Source organism: Panthera leo, chromosome D3 (assembly GCF_018350215.1).
Source record: "Panthera leo isolate Ple1 chromosome D3, P.leo_Ple1_pat1.1, whole genome shotgun sequence".
Classification (NCBI taxonomy): Eukaryota; Metazoa; Chordata; class Mammalia; order Carnivora; family Felidae; genus Panthera; species Panthera leo.
In genome coordinates, this window is record NC_056690.1 from 24,022,717 (window position 1) to 24,048,269 (window position 25,553).

The 25,553-nt window shown below is 41.1% G+C and overlaps 1 protein-coding gene and 1 pseudogene across 2 annotated transcripts in view; both read left to right on the forward strand.

The window, feature by feature from the left end:
- The first annotated feature begins 2,429 nt into the window (after positions 1 to 2,429).
- The window catches only part of TTC28 (tetratricopeptide repeat domain 28), a 628,165-nt gene continuing 605,041 nt past the window's right edge, over positions 2,430 to 25,553 (forward strand). For both annotated transcript variants that reach the window (XM_042910405.1, XM_042910407.1), the window contains exon 1: positions 2,430 to 2,546. In XM_042910405.1, coding sequence (XP_042766339.1) covers positions 2,445 to 2,546 — 102 coding nt within the window. In that variant the 5' untranslated portion in view covers positions 2,430 to 2,444. The remainder of the gene's footprint in view (positions 2,547 to 25,553) is intronic.
- Positions 13,354 to 13,982, forward strand: LOC122203504 (annotated as a pseudogene).

The window sequence follows — 25,553 nt, forward strand, 5'->3', positions numbered from 1 at the left end:
GAATTCTTTTTCCTTTTCCCATGAAGTATGGGGAGAAAGGGGGAGATGGTAAAGCTAAGGGTCTGCCTCTCTCCGTAATATGGAAGCTGATGGGGTGCCAAGGGTTTCCTTCCCTGGTGGAGCTCCTCCCACTGGCCTCCCACCTGGAGATGGGCCCAGGGCTTTGAAAGGAGCAAGTGGAGCTGGGGTGGCAACATAAATGGTAGCAGTATTGTGCGAATCTGAGCTCTCTGCGCTTCCTGACTTTGGCTTTGGAGTTGATGAGCTTTTCTTTCCTTATCTGTACAGTGAGTGCAAGAAAAGTACCAACCTCAAATGGTGTTTGTGAGGATTCGGGGGTGGGGGGTGGTCCATTTGAAGTGCCTGGCATGTGATTAGCAATCTATCCGTGTTGGCCTCCATCATTAAAGATGGGAGGGCCGCATAAGTGGCTGTGAGGGAGCCACAGAAAGTCCTTGAGCAGGGAAGTAACATAATCTGTTGGGCTTGTGGGGAGTGGGGGAGGGGGAGGGCACACAAGATGGGCAGATAATTGAGATGCCTTTGACCAAACATTTGGGAAATGTGAGGACTGGGTGGATGGTGGGAGCAGAGGTGCAGGGGCATTTCCCAGTGCCTGAAGTAACTGCCACTCCCTTGTAATGTTGCCCCACGGTGGCCCTGATGCATGCCTGGATAATGGTGCAGTAGACCGCTCTTTTTTGTGCCTGTCCTCACCTCATGTCTCTTGTGGTAACTGGCTTGCTATTTTTCTGGGAGAGGCATCCCTCCTCCCACTCGTCCTCACCCCATGTCCTTCTGGAAGGGCTGACCCCATCCTCTTCCTAGAGGGGCTCAATCTAGCCAGGTTTGGCCAATCTTGCTGTGATTGGCTCAGGTAAGGACTTGTAATCCAAATGAGTACAACGGAAGTCAGCCCTGAGACTGGCTGGGATTGTTGGCAAACAGCTCCTGCTTTCCTGGTCATGTGTGACCTTGGTGCTGCCCCGGACACTGGAGAGAGCTGTAAGAGAAAGAAATCAAGGAGGGAAGCAGAGCTGAAAGAGATTCAAGATTTAGGTCACTGCTTGATCACCTGGATCCAGCTATGCCTGAAGTGTGGTACGACCCCAGGGCTTTTAAATAGGTTTCCCTTTTTGTTCTAGTCCAGGTTGAATTATTGTTGTCACTTGTATCTGTAAAAGGTCAGACTAATAAATTCAACCATTTACAAACTCCCAAGAAACCCTTGGAGACTTTTTCTAGTAGGGAAGACATTCACTGCTGTTGTTTTTCTGCCAACTTCAGGGTTTTCAGAGAGGTTTGGGGCAGAGGATGGAAAGCGAAGATGTGGGAAGTAACAGTCCCTCCAGCCCCAAGGTTGAGTGAACCCCTCCCAGCTAATTATACCACAGAGTTTGGGAGCAGAGCCCCTTTCGTTAAACTTTTAGGAGTCTTGGAAGGATAGGGCCAGAATTGTACCAGAGAAGCCTGGAAAGCTTGGCATCATCTGAAAGGTCACGTCGACCCTGTGAGGCATTACTGCCCTTCTCCCCATTTGCTGATTTAGAAACCAAGGCCCTGTGGCTCAATCAAGTCACCTGGTAAAGGTTTCTTTTCGCGAGAGGTGGAGGCCAGACCTGAACTGAGACTTCCCTTCTCCAGAGCCCCTGGCTTTAACCAGTACACAAAAGTACTTAGGTCTTGTCACCCGACTACCAATTGGTAAGTACTAGGCTCGGTGCCGGCACCACCCGGATTGTCCCAAACATGCCTTCGTCGTTGGCCTTCCTGATTAAGGAGAAACAGGCCCCCAGAGACATTACCCGAATCACGCAAAGGATGGTGGAGACGTGGGACTCGAGCTCAGCTTCTGCCTTGAGTCTGGCTGTCCCGGGGACACGGGCATTCACTGTACCACCTAACTCTCGCGCACGTGCTTGCACACTTCCATGACCGGGATCTCATCACCTTAGCGGCGTTCTCCACCCACCTCCTCCCCCGACATATATTAGGGCTAATTCCCTCCTGGCCCAGACCCTCGCCGCCAGCCCGGCGTGACGGGAGAGGCAGAAAGGGCAGTGCAGGGGCTGGGGGCCGGGCCGGGGGTCGTCCGCAGTGCGGCAGGCGGCGGCGCTCAGTACGGAACGGCGAGCGCTCCAGCCCGGCCGGACGGGTGCGGCGGGGGTGGGCTCGACGCCGGGAACAGCGGCCGGCTCCGGAGGGCGCAAGGCGGGGCGCGCGGGGAAGGGGCGCGGCGAGTGCGCGCTTGCGCGGTTGGGGGGACCCTCGGAGGCGCGCGGGGAGCTGGTGCGGCGCGTGCGCGCGTGCGCGGTTGTGGGGGGGGTGGTGTGGGTTGCCGCGGCGGCGCGCGGTACGGCGGGAACATGGCGCGCGGGGCCGGCGCGCGCGCCTAGCTGGCGGGACCGTTAGCTCGAGGCGGACGCGGCCCGGGCCCCGCGGGGATGGAGCAGTCGCCGCCGCCGGCTCCCGAGCCAACACCGGGGCCGACCCCGGCACGGAGCCGTAGGCGGCGGGAGCCGGAGTCGCCGCCGGCGCCGGCGCCGGTGAGTGCGTGAGGGGCGCGGGCCGGGAGACTTTCTTTGTGAAACTCCGTCGGTGCGAGCCGGGCCGGGCCTCGGCGACTGACGAGCGCCCGCGAGGCGGAACCCGTCCCGCCGTGCGGCTTCGAGTTGTCCCGCCTCGCGCCGTTCTGCGGCGGGATTCGGTCCGCCGCCTGCCCAGCTCGGTTTCGAAAGAGTGTGTATGTGCGCGCGCGCGCGGTGGGGGGGTGGGGGGGTGGGGGGTGTATACAGTAGGCGCCTACTGCGCACCGCGTCTCCCCTGTTGCCTTCGCTCTCGCAGGGCGGCGGCTGCCCCCCGCCCAGGGCCCACGGGAGAGGGAGATGGCAGCCGCTCGGAGACAGGTGTCGGTGCAGCCCTGGGAGACTCAGGTGCCGACAGCCCCAGGTGGAATCACAGGGAGTAAGCGGTCCGTCCCTGGAAGCAACCAAGTCTGTCGGTGGCTCGGCGCAGCGTGATTTTCGAATGCTTGACATCCTTCCTGGCTTCATGGTGCCTTTGGGGGTATCGGTCGGGGTGAAGGATGCTGAGCAAAATGGGCTTTGGAGGTGTGGCTCTCAGAGGGCGGGACGGGATGGCCCTGAGGATTTGGCTTCCCAAACCGCCCAGGCGGAGGAAACAATCCGTAGCTTGGTAAAAATACTGGCGTCACAACTCTTCCCAGGGCCGTGGACTCAGACACTCCAAGGCAGAGGAGCAGAGTTTGAATTTTTAACACACTCCCAAGTTGTTAGGATCAGGCAGGTTCGACAGGCACTGTTTCAGAGTAAGCTTCCAGCAGCCAGGGACCTGTTGTTTGGAGCTCACCATGGCATCCTGGTACCGGCGCAGTGCTTGGCACACGGTAGATGGTCATTCATTATTTGTAGGAAGACTGAATAACTCAGAGAGTTTCCAAAATAGGAGTTCTTGAGACATTTTCAGGAGCTTTTGAGATTAATATCTCTGTCAGATTTACTGTAAAATGTGATTTTTCTCAGGTCCCAACTTCTGTGACTGTTTATGTTGTAGGCAAAATCAGAGTATACATTGCTTAGTGTAAACTATCAACTTTGTATACCCTAGCTGTGTTAAAATTAATTCTAAAACAACGCCTGAATAAAAAAAATGCGTGCTTCTTTCTCTTCATCATTTGGGAACACTAGGCTTAAAGGATTTTGTTCCTTTGAGGCAGGTAAATATTTACATTTCATCAAAGCAAATCTGAATTACTGTTTATTCAGAAAAGTTGGCTATTTGCTTAGACCTTCTGAGCATTTGTGGTTTTTATGCAACATTTTGAAAGTGAGATTAATGTTTAGTTCAGAGTTAATGCTAAAGTAGAATTGTTTGAAAGTGATTTGATATTTCAGGGCTAGTTTTTTTTTTTTTTTTGAATTTCAGTAGTTGATTTCATTTCACTCTCTTTTTTTGACTGGAAAAATATGAATATATAGGAAGACAGGACTTTAGGAGTTGAGATTGCATCTGAGGAAGAAAAATTAGGTTCTTTATTCTTTGAGTCATTTTTGCAGTTTATGTGGATTTAAAAAAATTTTTTTAATTGAGATACAATTGACATATAACATTAGTTTCAGGTGTATAACATAATGATTTAATTTTTGTATATATTGCAAAATGATCACAATAAGTCTAGTTAACATTCATCACCATACATAGTTACAATTTTTTTTCTTGTGATGAGAACTTTCAAGATCTGTCTTAGCACCTTTCAAATATATAATTCAGTATTATTAACCATAGTCACCACGCTGTACATCACATCCCCATCACTGCAATTTTTTAAGTGTGTTAAAAAGAAAAAACAAACTCAACTTTGTTGAGGTATAATTCACCTACCCTAAAATTAACCTTTTCAGTGTAGATTCACTCTATGCCCAACATCACCATTATCTGCTTTTAGAGCATTTTCATCGTACTTCAAAGAAGTTTCGTGCACGTTACCATTCCTTATTCCCCTTTGACCAGCTGCTGGCATTGAGCTATTCTGGACATTTCACATGATGTGATCTTATAGTAGTCTGGCTTCTTTCACTCCGCATGGTCCTTTTGAGGTTCATCCATGTTGTAGCATGTATAAATATTTCATTCCATTTTATTACTGGATAATATTCCATTGGTGGATATACCACATTTTGTTTATCCATTTATCCATCAATAGACGTGTGGGTATTTTCCTTTTTTTTTTTTTTTTTTTTTTTTTTTGGTTATTATGAATATTGCTGCTGTGAACATTTATGTATAAGTTTTAGTGTGGACATATGTTTTATTTTCTCTTGGGCATATTCTAATTGCTGGATCATATGGTAACTCTATTTTAACCTTTTGAGGAGCTGGCAGACTGTTCCTATGGCACTACTACATTGTTTTACATTCCCACCAGCAGAGTATGAGGGTTCATTTCTCTACATCCTTGCCAATACTTGTTACTGTCTCTCTCTGTATTTGTTTCTCTTTAGCCATCCTAGTAGATCTAAAATCGTAACTCCTTGGGGCGCCTGGGTGGCTTGGTCGGTTAAGCGTCCGACTTCGGCTCAGGTCATGATCTCACGGTCCGTGAGTTCGAGCCCCGTGTCGGGCTCTGTGCTGACAGCTCAGAGCCTGAAGCCTGTTTCAGATTCTGTGTCTCCCTCTCTCTCTGCCCCTCCCCTGTTCATGCTCTGTCTCTCTCTGTCTCAAAAAATAGATAAACGTTAAAAAAAAATTTTTTATAAAATCGTAACTCCTTGCCATTTTGATTTACGTTTCCTTGCTGACTACTGATATTGGGGAGTTTGTGTGTGTGCTTACTGGCCATTTGTATATCTTCTTTGGAGAAATGACTATTCAGATCCTTGGTCCATTTTTTAATTGAGTTATTTGTATTGAGTTGTAGGAGTTATTTAAATATTCTGGATACTAAACCATAATCAGATATATGATTTACAAATACTTTTTCCCATTCTGTAGGTTGTCTTTTCACTTTTTTGATACTGTCTTTTGTTGAAAAACAAAGTTTTTAAGTGATGAAGTCCATTTTTTCTTTTGCTGCTCATACTTCTGGTGTCATATCTAAGGATCCATTGCCAAATCCAAGGTCATGAAGATTTACCCCTGTGCTTTCTTCTAAGAGTTTATGTTTTTTTGAACCCTTATATTGAGGTTGTTGATCTATTTTGAGTTAATTTTTGTGTGTGGTGTAAGGTAATGGTCCACATTCGTTCTTTTGCATATAGTGATCCAGTTGTCCCAGGACTATATATTGAAAGGATTGCTTTTAAGCCCATTGAATGGTCTTTGTACCCTATTGAAACCCAGCTGATTATGTGTTAGGTTTTATTTTTATTATTTATTTGTTTTAAGTTTATTAATTTATTTGAGAGAGAGGGAGAGCACGAGAGAGTGGGGGAGGGGGAGAGAGAGAGAGAGAGAGAGAGAGAGAGAGAGAATGAATGAATATCCCAAATAGACTCCTTGTTGTCAGCAAGGAGCATGCTGCGGGACTCCATCTCGCAAACCATGAGATCGTGACCTGAGCTGAAATCCAGAGTTGATGCTTACCCGACTGAGCCACCCAGGTGTCCCTGCTAGGTTTTATTTTTGGACTCTGAATTCTATTCTATTGTCTACCCTCTACCAGTACTATACTATTTGATTATAGTAGCTCTGTAATAGGTTTTGAAATTAAATGTAAATCCTGTAACTTTGTTCTTTTTCAAGACTGTTTTGGTTTTTCTGGGTCCCTTACTTAATGGATTTTAGGATCAGTTTTTTAATTTTTGCCAAAAAATTAGCTTGGATTTTTATAGAGATTGTGTTTAATCTGTCCTTTCATTGGTGTTTTGTAGCTTTCAGGTCCAAGACTTGACCTTTTTTCAAAAATTTATTCCTTAGTATTTTATTTGATGCTACTATACATGGAACTGTTTTTAAAATTTCATATTGTTATTGTTTATCACTAGTTCATTGCTGGTATGTAGAAGAAATATAGTTGAATTTTGGATAAATCTTTTAATCTCATCATTTAGTAGTAGACTGCTCACATTTTCTAGATTTTGGCTCTGCTACTTACCAGTTGTATGTGTTTTGACAATTCTTACCTGTTACACATTTCAGTGTTCTCATTTGTATAATGGAACAGTAATATCCATCCCAAAGAAGTGTTAAATAAGAGAAAATGTTGGTAGGTATTAAGAACAATGCCTCACATGTGGTGGGAATTTGATGTTTGTTATCTTATTCTGTTAAAATAACTCAATTTAAAATTAAGCCAAAAAACAAAAAGCAAGCAAAACACCAAACCCAAACAAACAAAACCAAAAAAGCTCCCCAAACAAACCCAAAACCGTAGACAAAAAAAAAAAAAAAAAAAAAATCCCCTATAGACCCCAAAGCCACAAAGAAAAGCCACAGGCAAAAACCTCAAACCTCTTCCTGTCCCCATTACTTTTCTGTGATCTAAGACATCCCTGTGAGTACTTGAGGAGTAGTGAAAGATAGTCTCTAACACCTCACAATTGTATTGTAAAAGCAATTACCTAAATCTAGGCTACTATATAGGGTATTTGATAATGCGTTATTTTGGTAAGTGTTATTAAAAATAATAAAAGTATAACTCAAAAATACTTCTTTTTACACTATAGTTCTTATTAATGTGCTGTTCTTTTATTACCTATTTCTCCTAAAAGCAGAAGTAATATATTTTTCATTGAATTTGATGGTTACAATTCTTGTTTATTTTGAGTGATTGCTGTTTTTAAAAAAAACCCTGTTAGAGCTGTGGCACCTAGGTGGTTCAGTAGGTTGAGTCCTGACTTGTGATCTTGGCTCAGGTTGTGATCTCACAGTTTCATGAGTTTGAGCCCACATCTGGCTCTGGCTCACTGACAGCGTGGAACCTGCTTGGGATTCTCTCTCTCTCTCTCTCTCTGCCCCTCCCCCACTGGGGCCGTGTGTGTGTGTGTGTGTGTGTGTGTGTGTGTGTGTGTGTGTCTCAAAAATAAATAAATACTTGAAAACAAAACAAAACTCTGTTAGAGCCAAACCTGATGCTTAAATTTAATATTACTCTTATTTTTGTGTTTTTTTCAGTAGCCAGAGTAGGTTGCTATTTGGGAAGAAAACAGAGACACAGTGTAATCCAAATATGATGCTGGAACATATCATATTCATTGAATGTGTATTCACTATGATCCAAAGAAAATAATTATTTACCTTGTAAATATTATTTTGACAATAAAAACTTACCTCCAAATTCACAACTGTAATTAAATTTATAACCCACAAACCCACAGATTGATAACTCATAGACATGTCTATAAGAAAATTTTAAGGGTGCCTGGGTGGCTCAGTCGGTTAAGCGGCCGACTTCGGCTCAGGTCATGATCTCGCGGTCCGTGAGTTCAAGCCCCGCGTTGGGCTCTGTGCTGACAGCTCAGAGCCTGGAGCCTGTTTCAGATTCTGTGTCTCCCTCTCTCTTACCCTCCCCCGTTCATGCTCTGTCTCTCTCTGTCTCAAAAATAGATAAACGTTAAAAAAAAAAATTAAAAAAAAAAAAAAAGAAAATTTTAAATCAAAATTGATCTTTGTTTAAAAAAACCCTTTTATTATTATGACAGTTGTACATATACATTGCATAAAATTTAAAAAACAATTTAAAATAATTTAAAAGACAAGACAAAGAAAAAAAAATAAAGTTATAGTACTACCAATATGGGGATTACTACTATTAATACCTAAATAGGTATCTTTCTTGGGGTGCCTGGGTAGCTCTGTCAGTTAAGCCTTAGACTTTGGCTCAGGTCATGATCTGAGTTTGTGAGTTTGAGCCCCACATTGGGCTCCGTGCTGACAGCTCAGAGCCTGGAGCCTGCTTCGGATTCTGTGTCTCCCTCTCTCTCTGCCCCACCTCTGCTTGCACTCTGTCTCTCAAAAATGAGTAAATGTTAAAAAAATTTTTTAAATACATATCTTTCTCAACTTTTTTGTGCATCTTTTTATCCAACAACATTTGCATACATATACACAAATGTTTATAGGTATTTCAACTAAGACAAGATAAAAATACACAAAATAATCTTTAAAAATCAGCTTTATGGGGCCTCTGGGTGGCTCAGTCAGTTAAGCATCCGACTCTTGATTTCATGCTTAGTTCATGATCTCATGGTTCATGGGATTGAGTCCTGCCATGGGCTCCACGTTGACTGCATGGAGCCTGCTGAGATTGTCTCCCTCTTTCTCTGCCCTTCCCCTACTCACATACACACTCTCTCAAAATAAATAAGTAAACTTAAAATTTTTAATTAAATTTAAGTTAGATTAAAAATTTTAAATAAACTTTAAAAATTGGCTTTATGTAGGTATAATTTGCATACAATAAAATTTACTAATTTTAAGTGTATACTTATGTGAGTTCTTTTTTTTCCCCCCAAGAATCATTCTTCATTTTTAATTCAAAATAGTAACAATGAGAATAATATAGGAGTTACACCTACACTGAGTGGACATTGAGGGACATTCATGATCAATTTGCAAATGACTTGAGTTTGTATATCCCAGATATGTTGAACTTTAATACCACCAAAGTCAGCAAACCCTTTCATTTTGCTAAGATCTAGTCCTCAGAGGTCCAAGGCAATATAGAAATTGTGACCACATATATATATATCAACATTTGGCCTTAGACCTTGCCCATACTTTTCTGTTGTAGTTGTGTGAATTCTGACAAATATATATAGTTTTGAAGTCACCACCACAGTCAGTAGAAGTAATAGACTGTTCCTTGTTATTACTGAGTACTACTCCATTTTATGTGTCCTGCAATTTGTTATCCATTCACCAGTTAATGGACATGTTTTTCCAGTTTTTGGTGATTGTGAAGAGAGCTATGAACATTCACATACAAGTCTTTGTGTGTTATATATATATATATAAGAGTAAGTATTTAAGAATGGGATTGCTGGTTTGTGTGATAAACATATGTAGGTACTGTTTTGAAATGTTTTTTCTTCAGTTGATCCACCCCCCACTTTCCATTTAAGTAGTTCCTCTTACTAAGTGTTTTCGCATTATTCAATTATTGTTTTCCCAATCTGTCCCAAAATATTCTTGAAAGATTTTGTGTCAAAATCAGTATCTAATCTAGGATCTAATCCAGAATCAGTATCTACTCATACCTTAGTTATTGTCACTTAAGTCTCTCTTAATCTCACATGGTCCCTTTTTTCATAACACTGACTCATCAAACAGACCAAAACAGTTGTCCTAAAGAATGTCCTATTTTCTGGCTTTTTCTGGTGGTTTACATGTGGTGTCATTTATCTTGTTCCTCTGTTTACTATGAACTAGGCACTATATAAAAAGACTTCATGGATACAAGTTAAATTTTTTGACTAGATCATACAATTTACCGTTGTAACATAAGGCTCGTTTTATCATTAGTATTTTCTTGCTGTTGAGAGTGGGAAAGCAGTGGTGATATGGTAAAACCTTGGATTGTGAGTAATTTGTTCTGCGAGTGTTCCGCAAGATGAGCAAACATTTCTAATCAGTTTTAACTTCATAAAGAAGGGATGTCTTGCAATATGAGTAGTACGTGATGCCGAACGTCATATGACCACAACTGAGCCCAGTGGTTCTTCTCTCTTTCTGTCTCTCCCTGAGGGACTGTGGATCATCATCTTCCATGCTCAGATGCTCGGTCTCAGGCCATGGTGTTTAGCAGAAATCAGTAATTTTTCAGAACGTCGGAAGGGGCCCACAACTGGCACTAGTGTGTTTTTTGTCCCTTCGAAGCACCTATGGACAGTCCTTTGCTTTTCCTACAAGAGCAAGCTTAGGAATGCTTTGCTTTATTCTAGGTCAGGCTGCCTGCAGGTACAGACCCTTTCCTCTGCTGCCTTATTGCCGGGTACATTAAATGCAGTAGATGACAAGAGTTTATTAATACTGTACTGTAGTCAGCGTCAGTTAGTGATAGTGAAAGTTTTCCTGCACAATAATAACCCTCCTCTCTCTTGTCTCCCTCACACCAGCCACAAAGGTTTTCAAAGGTAAGTGCAGGTTAATTTATTTTTGTTCATATTTTCTTTATATTTTATATTATATTACAGTAGTGTAATCATTTTTATATGAATATTTTTGGGTTGTGGAACAAATCATCTGAGTTTCCATTATTTCTTATGGGGAGATTCGCTTTGATATACAAGTACTTTGGATTACAAGCATGTTTCTGGAACGGATTATGCTCGCAAACCAAGTTTTGCTGTAGTGTCTTTTTATTTTTTAACTAGTCCCTTTTACTAGAGATCAGAAGTGGTATTAGGAGGTTGATAAGGCAGTAACAGTAACTAGAGAGTAGGACAGAAAATGGGGGAGGGAAATAGATGTGACAGTGTGTCTCTAATTGCCTTATTTTTCATCTTGAGGCTATATTACCTCTAAGGGAGGATATTCCAGTCTGAAGAACGTGCATTATTTTAGTGGGTATTTATTTTTTAATTTTTTTTTTTTTAGGATTTACTTATTTTTGAGAGACAGACCACGTGTGGGGGAGGGACAGAGAGAGAGGGAGACGCAGAATCCAAAGCAGGCTCCAGGCTCTGAGCTGTCAGCACAGAGCCTGGAGCAGGGCTTGAACCCACGGACCATGAGATCATGACCTGAGCCAAAGTCAGACGTTTAACTGACTGAGCCACCAAGGAGCCCGGGTATTTTCTTTTTTAATTAAGTAAGCTCTATGCCCAATGTGGGGCTTAAACTCATGATGCTGATATCAAGAGTCACATGCTCTACTGAGCTAGCCAGGTGCCCCTAACATGCATTATTTTAAATGATGAATAGAGAAAAGATAACTTCCAGCAATCTGGAATACGATTTGTTGAGATTCTGGTTGACAAATGATAATTTATAATGAGGATGTGGTACTATTTTGTGGATAAAGCGCAGAATAGCTAAGAAATAGCAGGTGTTTGGGGCGCCTGTGTGGCTCAGTGGATTAAGCGTCCGACTTCAGCTCAGGTCATGATCTCACAGCTTGTGTGTTTGAGCTCCACATTGGGCTCTGTGCTGACAGCTCAGAGCCTGTAGCCTGCTTTGGATTCTGTATCTTCCTCTTTGTACCTCCCCTGCTTACACACACTCTCTCTCTCTCAAAAAATAATAAACATTAAAAAAAAAAAATAGGTGGTCTAAATAACAGCAAACCTGGCTTTGTGTTGTAATTTTGCAAGGGTAAAAAATAGGTTAGCGTTTTTTATTTATTTATTTATTTATTTATTTATTTATTTATTTTTTTTAGGTTAGCGTTTTTTAATAGTGAGTGTTAAGTAAGGGAAGGCATATAATTGTATGTGGCTTCTCCTTCCATGATTATACATTTGGCATTTCTGTGCTATCATTGGGTAAGTTTACTATCGTGGAAGTTTAAAAATTGCCATGGTAATTAATGTTTTAACTTACTATAACTTAGTTCAGCAAAGGGTAGGAAAAGTTTGTCAATATTCATTGCATTTGTAGAATTGCATGAAGAATAGCACTTTGATGGTGAAAATTACTCAGATTATTGTCCTCTAATGTTAGTCATCGTAGGAATCATACGCTCCAGATGTATTCTTATTTTAAAACTACATTCCTTGGGGTGTCTTTCTCTCTGCCCCTCCCTGGCTTGCGCTCTCTCTTTCTCTCTCAAAAGTAAATAAACGTTAAAAAAAAGATAAAATAAGAATATGTCTAATCTTGACATTCCATGTTCATGGACCAGAGACTTAACATTGTTAACTTAACATGGCAGTGTTTCCCCAAGTGATGTACAGAGTCAGTGCATTCCCTATCAAAATCCCATCTGCCTTTTTTTTGCAGAAATCTATAAGCTTATCCTAAAATCCAGATGGAAGTGTGGGCTACCCAGAATAGCCAAGACAATCTTGAAAAAGAACAAACTTAGAGAACTCACACTTCCCTGTTTTAAAATCTATAAAACTATAGTAATTAAGTCAGTGTGGTACTGGCATTAGAATAACATAGATCAATGTAATTGAGAGTCCATTGTGTAAATTGTGTAAATTTCCCACATTTATGGTTAGTTGATTCTCAACAATGGTGTAAAGACCATTCAGTGGGGGAAAGAAGGGTCTTTTCAACAAATGGTGTTGGACAACTAGATGTCCACATGCATGAATTTGAATCCTTGCCTCACACTATACACAAAAATAAACTCAAAATGCATCAAAGACCCACACATAAGGGCAAAAATAATGAAACTCTTACTAGAAACAAAGCAGTAGGGACTCCTGGGTGGCTCAGTTGTTTAAGCATTTGGCTTCTGCTGGGGTCATGATCTCACAGTTCCTGAGTTTGAGCCCTGCAATGGGCTCTCTGCTGTCAGCACAGAGCCTGCTTTGGATCCTCTCTCCCCGGCTTTCTCTGCCCCTCCCCCACTTGTGCTCGTGTTCTCTCTCTCGAAAATAAATAAACATTAAAAAAATTAAAAAAAGAAAACACAGGAGTAAATTTTTGTGACCTTGGGTTAGGCAGTGATTTTTACTTTATTTTTCTTGAGTAATTTCTATGCACAACATGGGGCTTGAACTCACAACCCAGAATAAACAATAGTTGCATGTTCTGCTGACTAAGCCAGCCAGGTGCCCCGTAGGCAGTGATTTCTTAAATACCAAAAAGACAAGTAACAAAAGAAAAAGTAGATAAATCGGACTTAATTAAAAATTGACACTTGTGTGTGTCAAAGGACAGCATCTAGAAAGTGAAAAGAGGCCTTCCATAGGAGGCCTACATGCTGCTGTTAGAGCCTCCATCATGTCTCTAGTGATCCCTGAGAGTTCCAGCACGTTTTGCAAGTAGTCGGTATTGATGAGCAGTGGAAAATAGACTTTGCCATCACTGCAGTTAAGGATGTGGGGTAAAGATATGTGCATGTGGTGTTGAGGAAAGCAGAGACATCCACCTTACCAAGAGGGCAAAAGACTCTTTGAGGATGAGGTGGAATGTGTGATCAGTATTATGCAGAATTCACACCAGTATAAGATCTCAGACTGGTTCTGGAACAGACAAAAGGATGTGAAGGATGGAAAATACAGCTAGGTCCTGACCAATGGTCTGGACAGAAAACTTCATGAAGACTTAGAATGAAGAAGATTTGAGCCCACAGAGGGCTGCATCATTTCTAGAGACTTCGTGTCCCAGGCCAGCATGCTAAGACCACTTAGCTAAGCATGCTAAGGCTGCTTGTGGCTGCACTGTGGGTGTGTCCAAGAAGAAGTATATCTACAGGCCTTGTCTGTTAATCTGTTAATAGTTTATGCACCGATGGCTTCCTTATTAAAAAAAAAAAAAAAGGAAAGTGAAGAAATCCCACATAATGGAAGAAAATACTTACAAATCTGTTTGTGGTAACGGACTTGTGTCAAGAATACATAAAGAACTCTGGGGCTCCTGGGTGGCTCAGTTCATTAAGCATCCACCCCTTGATTTTGGCTCAGGTCATGATCTCACGGTTCATGGGATTGAGCCCTGTGTCCAGCTGGTGCTGACTGCACAGGGTCTGCTTGGGATTCTCTCTGTCTCTGTCCCTGTCCTGCTTGTGCGTGCCTGTGCATGCGTGTACTCTCTCAAATAACATTAAAATTAAAAAAATATATATAAAGAACTCTTACAACTCATGATAAGACAATCCAATTTGGGGCGCCTGGGTGGCTCAGCTGGTTAAGCGTCCTACTTCGGCTCAGGTCATGATCTCACAGTTCATGAGTTCGAGTCTCATATCGGGCTCTGTGCTGACAGCTCAGAGCCTGGAGCCTGCTCTGGATTCTGTGTCTCCCTCTCTCTCTGCTCTTCCCCTGCTTATGCTCAGTTTCTCTCTTCTTCAAAACAAACAAACAAACAAAAACATTAAAAGACAATCCAATGAAAAAATGAACAAAGTCTTTGAATATATGTTTCTCAAAGAATATGTACAAGTGACCATAAACACACGAAAAGGTATTAGTCATCAGGGCAATAAGGTCAAAACCACAGTGAGATACCACTTCACACCTACTAGGATGCCTTAAAAGTAAAAATGATAATAAGAAGTGTTGGTGAGGATGTGGAGAAATTGGAGTCCCCTCATACATTGCTGGTGAGAATGTGAAGTGGCTCAGCCATTGAGGAAAACAGTTTGGCATTTCTTTAGAATGCTAAACATGGAGCTTGCATATGATACAGTAATTCTACTCCGATTATATATGTAGAGAGAAATGAAAAACTTTGTCTACACAAACACATGAATGTTCATGGCAGCATGGACATTTAGTTGATACAACCTGTAAGTATATCAATTAACGCTTGAGTGAATAAACAAAATGTGGTATGTTCATACAGTGGAATATTACTCAGCCATTCAAAAGGAAGAAGTATTAACACATGATATGATATAAACCTTGAAAATATTCTGAATGAAAGAAGCTAGTCACAAGAGATCACATATTGTTTGATTCCGTTTATGTGAAATATTCAGGATAGGCAAATCCACAGATGCAGAAAGTGGATTAGTATTAGCCAGGGACTTGGGGAGAATGAGTGGGGAATGACTGTTAATGGGTATGGGGCTTCTTTTGTGGGTGATTGAAATATTAAAATTGTGGTAATGGTTACAAAACTCTGTGAATAAATAAAAAAACCACTGAGCTTCACAGTTTAGTAGGATAAATTTGGAGAGCCTGGGTGGCTTAGTTGGTTAAGTGTCTGACTCTTGGTTTTGGCTCAGGTCATGATCTCATGGTTTAGTGAGGTCGGGCTCTCTGCTGGCAGCGCAGAGCCTGCTTGGGATTCTCTCCCTCCCTCTCTCTCTCTCTCTCTCTCTGCCCCTCCCCTACTTGCGCTGTCTCTTTCTCTCTGAAAATAAATAAACTTTAATAGGATGAATTTTATGATATGTGAAATAGATCTTACTAGAGGTATAAAGAAAATCAACTAGAAAATGAAAAGAATGTCTGATCTTTTAAAATGCCATTAAAGATATTCTCCTAAAAAAAAAAAAAATCTTCTCCTACAGTCTTTATTTGCCCCTGTCTCATTTTTGTTTTCCCTAGTACATGATAAATGAGCAGGATTATACCTGTCATCTAAGATGATCCTGTCATCTAAGATGATCCTGTCATCTAAAGCTGTCTTATGGAGTGACAAATGAAACCCAAAAGTAATAGTTTAAAAATAGAGTATATATGTATCAATAATTTCAAGCATATGGAAAAGTAGATTGACTCTAATAATAATGTCTATTTATTTTTGAGAGAGAGAGAGAGAGAGAGAGAGAGAGGGAGCGCACATGAGCAGGGGAGGGACAGAGAGAGAGGGAGTCACAGAATTCGAAGGAGGCTCCAGGCTCTGAGGTGTCAGCACAGAGCCCGACTTGGGGCTTGAACTCATGAGCTGTGAGATCATGACCTGAGACAAAATCGGACGCTTAACTGACTGAGCCACCCAGGTGCCCCAGATTGACTCTAATAATAAACCCTTACATTCTCTCATTAGTTTGATTTAGATTATTAATACTTTGTAATAGCTAGATATATTTTGGGAAATAGTTGAGATTTGTAGAATCTGTCTTTACATTATCTAAAATAAAATGTTCACTAAGCATTTATGTAGAGTACATCTGAAATAAATAGGAATGAGAGTTTCTGTGAATTAAATGTTGCATGGACATGTTACGGTGTGTGTCTGAACTTTGAAATAGACAGGTCTGTAAGTGACAACATTTTTAATGGTAGTATATTGACCCTCATGTGCTTATAAGATTACTGTGCCAAGTTGTAGAACAGAGGACACTGTCAACTTCATAAGACTTTCCCTGTGACCTGTCCTCTGAGACTAGCAGCTTAGTTTCCTGATATTTTGTTAGTGCAATTTGATATTAAGGAGTACATATATTAAAAAAAGCTAAGCACTTGGGTTGGCATAGTACCTTTTATTTTGGAGTTAACTGGTTACACATCTGGGTATGTTCTCTCAGGAATTTGCATGTTTGTAACATGATTTTGGAATTCAGGCACCTTCGTAGGGCATTTGGCCTTGTGTATAGTTTCTTATCATTAGGAAAATTGTATTATAGCAGATTGCACAATTTCCTGAGAAAGTACTAAAAACACTGCCACAATTCCTTTTGTTCTGTATGTAATGTTTTTGTACTGAGTGCTGTCTTGGATCCTCATGGTTTTAGCTTATGTAGATACAGGAGTTTTGAAAGTTGTTCCACTGTCAAATAATGCTTTTGTTAAATTCAAGAGCTTCCCAATCTCCACAAAGATTTATGAAAACCATTTATAAAAATTGTTCAGGAAATTGGCCATAAATTCCAAATATATTAAAAAAATAAAATTTCCATCAGGTATATTTGGGAGAACCACGTAAATTGTAGAGTAGTTGTATGGAGGCAGTGTTCCTTTCATAAGTATAGAGTCTGTCCCTTTGTCCCTGGGAAATGGGATGCCACTGGTAAGGGGGCCGCCTCCTCGACACCCATCAAGCAATGCTTGCTCCTTGGGAACCTGGTGCTAACTCATTCAAAGATGACCTGCTTCTAGGTTGGGTTTTCGTTGGTAGCAGAGCAGCTCCCTTGCTGCAATCTGTTGAAAGTCAGCCCTCCACACAGGGTTTGTTTAAAAAAAGAAAAAAAAAAGTAAAAAAAAAGTATAGAGTCTGTTGGGTTCAGATTATTGTAGCTAACATATTGTGCTCACTATGTGTCTGACACTGTTCTTAGTCCTTTTTGCATATTAACTCATTTAGTCCTCCTAACTACCTTATGAGGTAGGTACTGTTGTTATTACCATTTTACATATGAGGAAACTGAGGTACAGTGAGGTTATCAAGTAACTTGCTCAAGATCACATATTATCCTGGACTGTGATTTAGCACTGTAGCTCTAGAGTCTATATTCTTCTTTATTTTTATTTTTTACATTTATTTATTATTGAGAGAGAGAGAGAGCATGAGCACGGGAGGGGCAGGGAGGGGCAGAGAGAGAGGGAGACACAGAATCCGAAGCAGGTTCCATGCTCCGAGCTGTCAGCACAGAGCCTGACATGGGGCTCAGACTCACAAACTGTGAGATCATGACCTGAACCGAAGTCAGACGCCCAACCGACTGAGCCGCCCAGGCGCCTCTAGAGTCTATATTCTTAAACATTGTACTAGTTGGTCTTTGATTTGAATGGTCATTAAGCAAATAGGATCAATTATAACTATCTTTTGCTATTAAATGTTAGAGTTATTGCAAGACAGTAATATAGGCAATTCCTTGAATGTCTTGTTTAAAACTAGTTTTTTACTGTGAGGTTTAAGGTTATGTTGGCACAGTATTCTGGAATTCAAGTTTCTATAATGATAGAGCAAAGGGATGACTGTTTGATACTAAGTTTATTCTTGAATTTTATCATCTAGTAACTTTTTATCAGTCAAAAGTTAAAATTAACTACAATGTAAGTGGTTTAATTCTTTAAGTATTTGAGGTTACAAAACGGTTATTAAACTAATAATGTAGTACCTAAAATAAATGTTTCTTGAATGAAGCATGGGGATTAACCCAGACAAGGAAGAAAAGTATTAAATGAAATGAGGCTATAAATAAAAACGATTTTTAAGATAGTAAAGGAATGATTCTAATTTCATATATATCTCTGAAATAAAAAGAATTAGAAAATAAGACCACTGCTTTTTTTTTGTTTTTTTTGAGGTTGTCTTCATTTATTATTGGTGAGGAAAATCCTCATGAGTTAATACGCGTCCACTTTCCCCAGAGGTGTGTGCTGAGGGAGGGGGCCCTACAGCACTCCAGAGATAGCTTTTAGCAATAGTGCTTTGGCCAGGAGCTGCTGGACACATTCCCTGGGGAATAGGCAGTTGTCTCCATTGGCTTCTCCTCTCCCATTGCCAACTCAGTGGGGTGAGTGGTCATCAGTCTTTGAGGGGGGCAAGTTGGGAGAGAACAGACAGTAGTCGAGTGTGAGAGGACATGAGGGCAAGACTGGTGATGGCCACGTACAGGGATGGGCCCACCATCCCCACCCCTGGGGTCCAAGTGAGGGGTCAGACTGTACAGTGTGTTAAGGAACCAGGGGAAAATGACTGCTTCTATCTTCCCTTCTTTTTTTTTTTTAATTTTTTTTTTTTTTTTTTTTCAACGTTTTTTATTTTTATTTTTGGGACAGAGAGAGACAGCATGAACGGGGGAGGAGCAGAGAGAGAGGGAGACACAGAATCGGAAACAGGCTCCAGGCTCCGAGCCATCAGCCCAGAGCCTGACGCGGGGCTCGAACTCACGGACCGCGAGATCGTGGCCTGGCTGAAGTCGGACGCTTAACCGACTGCGCCACCCAGGCGCCCCTATCTTCCCTTCTTAATGTTGATGAGGAATCAGTGTTTATAGTGCAAATTAAAAATTGTTAACTAAAGACACAGCATATTAATACTGTAAATCATTTACTGATTCAGGATTTTAGCCCAAGGCTAGGTTTGCGAAATGGATGTATACAATTCTAATTTCCTGAAATAAGTTTTTATGTTATTAAAAAATAGATTCTAGAAATTCTTCACTGGAGTATTCTTCATTTGAATTTCCGGTGGCACGAAAATGTAGGTATTTACTTAATAAATATTAATCTTTGAGCTTATTATTCTTAAGATAAAGAGAGTTGAAATAGTTGAATGTCTGGAGGCAGTTTACGCTGCTACATTTTTTTATTAATTTTTTTTTAATGTTTATTTTTGAGAGAGAGAAAAGAGTGCGAGTGGGGGAGGGATAGAGAGGGGGACAGAGAATACCAGCCAGCTCTGCGTTGTCAGCGCAAAGCCAGATGTGAGGCTTGAACTCTCAAACTGTGAGACCATGACCTGAGCTGAAGTCACACACTCAACCAACTGAGCCACCCAGTTGACTCCTCCCCCCTCGCCTTTTTTTTAAGTTTATTTTATTTTGAGAGAGAGGGAGAGAGAGAGCGAGAGCGAATCTCAAGCAGGCTCCGTGCATCAGCAGTGCAGAGCCCAATGCAGGGCCCTTTATAAACAGGGCAGCAGATGTATAGACATATGATTACTCTTATACTTTGGAGTACATATTTATTTCTTATTGAGGTTGGAAGAGCTGGAATTAATTCATGTGTTTACATAGTTAAAATTTTTTAAAGTGTGCTTGTTTTCCTACCTTGTAGTAGTTTGATTGATTTTACAGAGGGAGTTGTGAAATTTGTATTGATTTGCCTGAAAAAAATTTTCTTTAAGTTTATTTATTTTGAGAGAAGAGAGAGAGAGAATGTATGCAAGTGCAAGTAGGGAAGGGGCAAAGAGAGAGAGAGGGAGAGAGAGAATCCCAAGCAGGCTCCACACTGTCAGCATGGAGCCCGATGCAGGGCTTGGTCTCACAAACTGTGAGATCATGACCTGAGCTGAAATGAAGAGTCGGTCGCAGGTGCCTCTAATTTTTTTTTTAAAATTTTGTTTCTTGTGTAGCGTTTTATTACTTTTTGTAAATAGTGGCTTAAGATGAAGCAGTATTTTAACATTGGCTTTTGTAATCCTGAATCCTCAGTCATGACACTAAAAACATATATAATTATGGTTAGCAGTACTGCAAGAAAGTAAAAAATATTTTATTAAACTTACACTTATGCAAAGTTTGTATGTAAGACATGTATTTAGTATTAAAGATCAGAGATTCTTTGTTTTATGTTCTCACCCCAGGATATTTGTGAGCTTCAGTCTATTTAAGTAACAATTTATAAAATAAATTGTATGCATCTACCATGAATTAACTTACTTCTGATTTCTGAGTGTGACAGTAGTGAAGGTGGTAGTTTTATTTCGCAGTGTGGAAGATCATTTCATTGCTTAATTTTCTGTCCATTTTATCCTTTATTGCTCAGGGTACCAGGAGTTTGTTGCCAGGTTGGATGTTCTCAGCAGAGAGTCTTAAAAAATACTCCACATGTGAGAATATATCTATAGATAGATTTTCTGTCTAGCTACAAATCCAGATATGAACTTTAAAAAGCATGTAAGCAAGTTGTGTTCAACCAGTGTAACACTTCGAAGGCTGACTTCAATTTAGAGGAAGTTGTGTATCGTGGCCTTGTAGCATATATAGTGATCACAAGCATAGGATCTGAACCTTATTGTCCTGTGTATAAAGTGAGACTACTACCATTTCCTACTTCACAGTAAGGCTGTTGTAAGGATTAAATGAATTAATACATATATGCTATTTAAAACCGTTCCAGGAATGTAGTAAACGCTAAATAAATGTTTGGTGTGTTTTTTGCTGTTGCCGTTATTACTACCATCTTTCTTACTCCTCAGGGTAGTGGGAGGTCATTAAGTGTTGGATACAGATTGATATCATTGATTTTGATGCCCTGCACAAAGTTGTAGATTAAACAGTTTATGTGACCTTAGAGCAGAAAGTATTCTGCCAATTAAGTTATCTCTTAGCTCCAACTCTATCTTGTTTTTTCTGCTTTGTGAACCTGGGGCCTGGGACTCGCAAGCCACATTTCTGCATGGCCTGCCGCTCCCTGTGGCTGGCAGATTGGGGGCAGTAAAGGGCTGGAAGGGCAGGCAGGCAGGGACTGGTCTTTCTTCTTTGCTTCCTGTGGCCTTCCTCTCTGCTGTTTTTGTGAGTGACACCCTAACAACACTTCTTCATCCTGGCAGCAGCAGGACCTGCCTGTAGCTGTGACTGGATGCTGTTTGTAGTTTTTCCAACACTTGAGGACTGGTTTCATCAAGCTTTCTTCAGAGACCGCTTGCACCAGCAGCTAATGCTCCTCTTTAGAGGTCTGGGTGCCAGGCCCATGGTTTCTCTCCTTGGAATTCAGAGACACCTGCCCCAGCCGAGCAGCGCCTTCTCCTCAGAAGTCTGACTTTAAGTGCCCTGGACCCCTCCTCTAAGCTTTTGTTAGCAGAGCCCTGGGCGTGATACCTGCTTTCTGCAGTTGCTACTTCTGTGATTCCTTAGAGTTCTCTTTTTGCCCCTTCAGCCATTTACCTAGAAACTTCCTACTCATTAACAAATCTTATATTAAGTTCTGTCTTAAAAAAAAATTTTTTTTTTAACGTTTATTTATTTTTGAGACAGAGAGAGACAGAGCATGAATGGGGGAGGGGCAGAGAGAGAGGGAGACACAGAATCTGAAGCAGGCTCCAGGCTCTGAGCCATCAGCCCAGAGCCCGACGCGGGGCTCAAACTCACAGACCGCGAGATCGTGACCTGAGCTGAAGTCGGACGCTTAACCGACTGAGCCACCCAGGCACCCCAAGTTCTGTCTTTTTAAATAACAGGTATGATTCCTGTCTTCTGACTGATCCTGGCTGATACAGATAGAGGTGATAAGGACTAGTAGCCAACATGGGTTTGCTTAAGAACTTGTCATTACCTTTTTTTTTTTTAAGTGTTCTAAGATGACATAGTATATCTTGATTTTCCTAAATAATTTTATAAAGTATCCCATGATAATCTTATGAACATGACTCTTGTAGATTTAAAGATAATAAACTTGTTGAATTAAGGAATCATAGAGGTGATAAAAACCTGCAGGAAGTCTGTACCAAAACACAGGACTCTATTTTTTAAATCTAGTCTCATACAATAATACTGTTTCTTAGATGAAGGCATGAGAGTTTCACAAATTTTAGATAGGTGTATACTACACTGAAAGAATTCAAAGGGGTAGTGATATACTAGAACAGTAAAATGAAACCATGAAGGTATATATTCTGTAATCTTGAGGGCAGGGACCATGTCTGCTTTTCTTTTTTTATGTCTAGTACTTAGTAAATGCCTGGCAAGAGTATGTGCTCCATAAGTGAATATGTTGATAAACCAAGGTAAAACTAATCAATTATAAGTGAGTTTTTCCATTTAGGTTCAAAAACACATGAGATGTGCCTGGGTGTTTCAGTTGGTTAAAATATCTGACTCTTTAAACAATTAAAAAACAATTTTATTTTTTAGAGAAAGAGCAGAGCATGCACACATGAGCAGGGGTGGGGCACAGGGGAGGACAGAAGATCCAAAGTGGGCTCCGTGCTGACAGCAGAGAGCCCGATGTGGGGCTCAAACTCACGAACCATGAGATCATGACCTGAGCTGAAGTTGGACACGCAACCGACTGAGCCACCCAGGCGTCCCACATCTGACTCTTGATTTCAGTTCATGAGATCAAGCCCTGAATTGGGCTCAGAGCTGACAGCGTGGAGCCTGCTTGGGATTCTCTCTCTCCCTCTCTCTCTCTGCTCTTTCCTTGCTCACACTCTGTCTCAAATAAACATTGAAAACAATAAAAAAACAAACCTATGATAAAAACCTTACTTATCAGCATATATGGGAAGAAGTTTTGGGTTGTCTATAAGCTCCACATGAACTATCTTCAATCGCTAAGTTAATGAATGCAGTCTTAGTATTCATTAATGACAATATTGTTACAGTCTTAGTATCATCATTTCCTGTTCTTCACCTAAAGATTTACTGGTCCACTGGGGATGATTGAAGTGACAAATTTGTGATAACTTGTTTTCTTGAGAAAACACTCCACAGTGAGGGAAGGGAAAGGAAATACTAGGGAGACTTTTTTTTTTTTTTTTTTTTTAAAGCCACTGGGCAGTCATTCCTGTATAGTTCCGGACCATGCCTTTAGCAGCCTCTCAGTTCTGGGAAGGCGTAAGCTGGCTTAGGTGTACATAGTCCTTAATTAAGGATTTACTAGATTGCTACTTTTCAGCCCTTACAAATTACTGAGGGCACTTGGGCTTTTTTTTTTTTTTTTTTTTTTTTTAATTTATATCCAAATTAGCATATAGTGCAACAGTGATTTCAGGAGTAGATTCCTTAGTGCCCCTTACGCATTTAGCCCACCCCCCCACACCCCCTCCAGTAACCCTCTGTTCTCCATATTTATGAGTCTCTTCTGTTTTGTCCCCCTCCCTGTTTTTATATTATTTTTGTTTCCCTTCCCTTATGTTCATCTGTTTTGTCTCTTAAAGCCCTCATATGAGTGAAGTCATATGATATTTGTCTTTCTCTGACTAATTTCGCTTAGCATAACACCCTCCAGTTCCATCCATGTAGTTGCAAAGAGGGCACTTGGGCTTTTAAATGGGGAAGTGGTGGGAGAGCTATACCTTATCAAATAGAATTGAACAGGCCCAACCAGCCCTTTTATAATGTACTCGTTCCTTTTCTTCTCCTCTCCCTTGCTCTTTCTCCCAAGTGAAAAGGAAATGTTGCAGGGACAGAAGTTCAGCACACAACTGTCTTAAACCACACATGCTATAAGAAGCATACAAAAGATGTGAGAGCTGGGTATACTGTCTGAAGGCAGAACACTTAATATGTTGTTGAGGGCAGAAAACTCAGACCAGTGTGTGGAAATTAATCAGGAGGCAGATTTAGGCTAATGAAAGTGTAACTGAACCAACATGGGTATCCTCCTTGGTGGGTCATAGAAACTATACCAGGTGAGTTGTTGCACAAAGTTTATTTGCAGCAAATAAGGAGATTACGGGAAATAGCTTCCAGAGCTGTGACTCCCAGAATGAGAGAGAAAGAGAGAGAAGGGGCTGGCAGGGGGGAGAGAGAATGGGTACCTTTTGTTTAGGATTAGGATGAATATTTAGAAGGGAAGCCTTGTCATCCTATGTAGAGGTGGGAATAAGGTCCCACATGCGCCTTAAGGAAACATGCCTATACTTACATTGTATGTTATGTAAATGAGGCTTGTACTCCTCTTTGGATGGGGATTTTAGTATAATGAGCTAAGGGTAATTGCCATTCATTCCAGGGGTCACTCGATGGCCCATCTCTGCAGGCGAACGTCAGGGGTTTAGTTCAAGCTGTCGAGGTCTGGAGGTCTAGGTGGTCTGAGCCGGTGGGAGGTCTTGTCAGGACAGTTGCTGTCACCTGAGGGGTGGTTTTGGGTTTCCTTCCCCTGAGTTAAGAGGTAAGCTGGAAAGAAGGAAAGAAGAGCTCAAGAAAAAACCGTAAGACAAAGGTTAGTGAGTACAAGCAGGTGGGCAGTAAAGATCAGGTCTTGGGATCTGGCTGGTGACAAAAGAAAAAAACCTTTCTAGACAGCAAAGAATAGGAGGTTGTATTTTCTGATGAGGGCTTGGGACAGGGTGTACCCTGAGGGCATATTCATACAATAGGGATCAAATGGGCAAATGGTAAAGATGCTGTCAATTTCCTTTTTGCAGTATTGTGATGTTTAACCTGGTGTCTCATCTGATTGAAGGACCATCCTATTGGCTGACAGCATTTTCTGAGGAAATATTTGTCTATTTCAGTTCTGGAACAAATGATAATCTCAAAGTTGTGCAATTAAATCATGGCTTAGAAGATTTTGATATGAAAAATTTCTAAGCAGACATCCACATAAACCATAGAACAAAATCTCAAGTGTTTCTATAAACTTTCAGTTCTGTGTAACATAACTCCCCTTTGAATTCTCCAGGTCAGATTACTACGAAATATTCCCTTAAGTAACTAACTAAATAAACCAAGATTACTGAGGTTTTTTTACATTTTAAATGACGTCTGGTAAAAACAATTGAATAGTTGATATCAATGGTGAGATTTTGCAGTGGTGGGGGTTCGAAGCTGACGGCCAATAAAGAATTCTTGAAGACGTCTTTGGTTGAAAAAGGTGATTTTATTAAAGCACAGGGACAGGACCTGTGGGCAGAAGAGCTGCACTAGGGGTGTGAAGAGTGATTATATATGATGGATTTGGGGAAGTAGAGGCAAAAGGGAGGCCTCCAGGAGGACTTCCGTATGCTAAAGAGGACTCCTGAGTTACTGAGGGCTTGCTATTGTCAAGCTATTTTTTCTCTAATGAGGGATTAACATTAGGACAGTAGGGGGTTCCTGGAGAAATGTTATACTCTGTATTTATCTCAAGTATTTGTCGACGGGCTGCAGGTTATAAAAAATTTAATTTTACCTGCCATTTCCTCCTTGCCTTTGT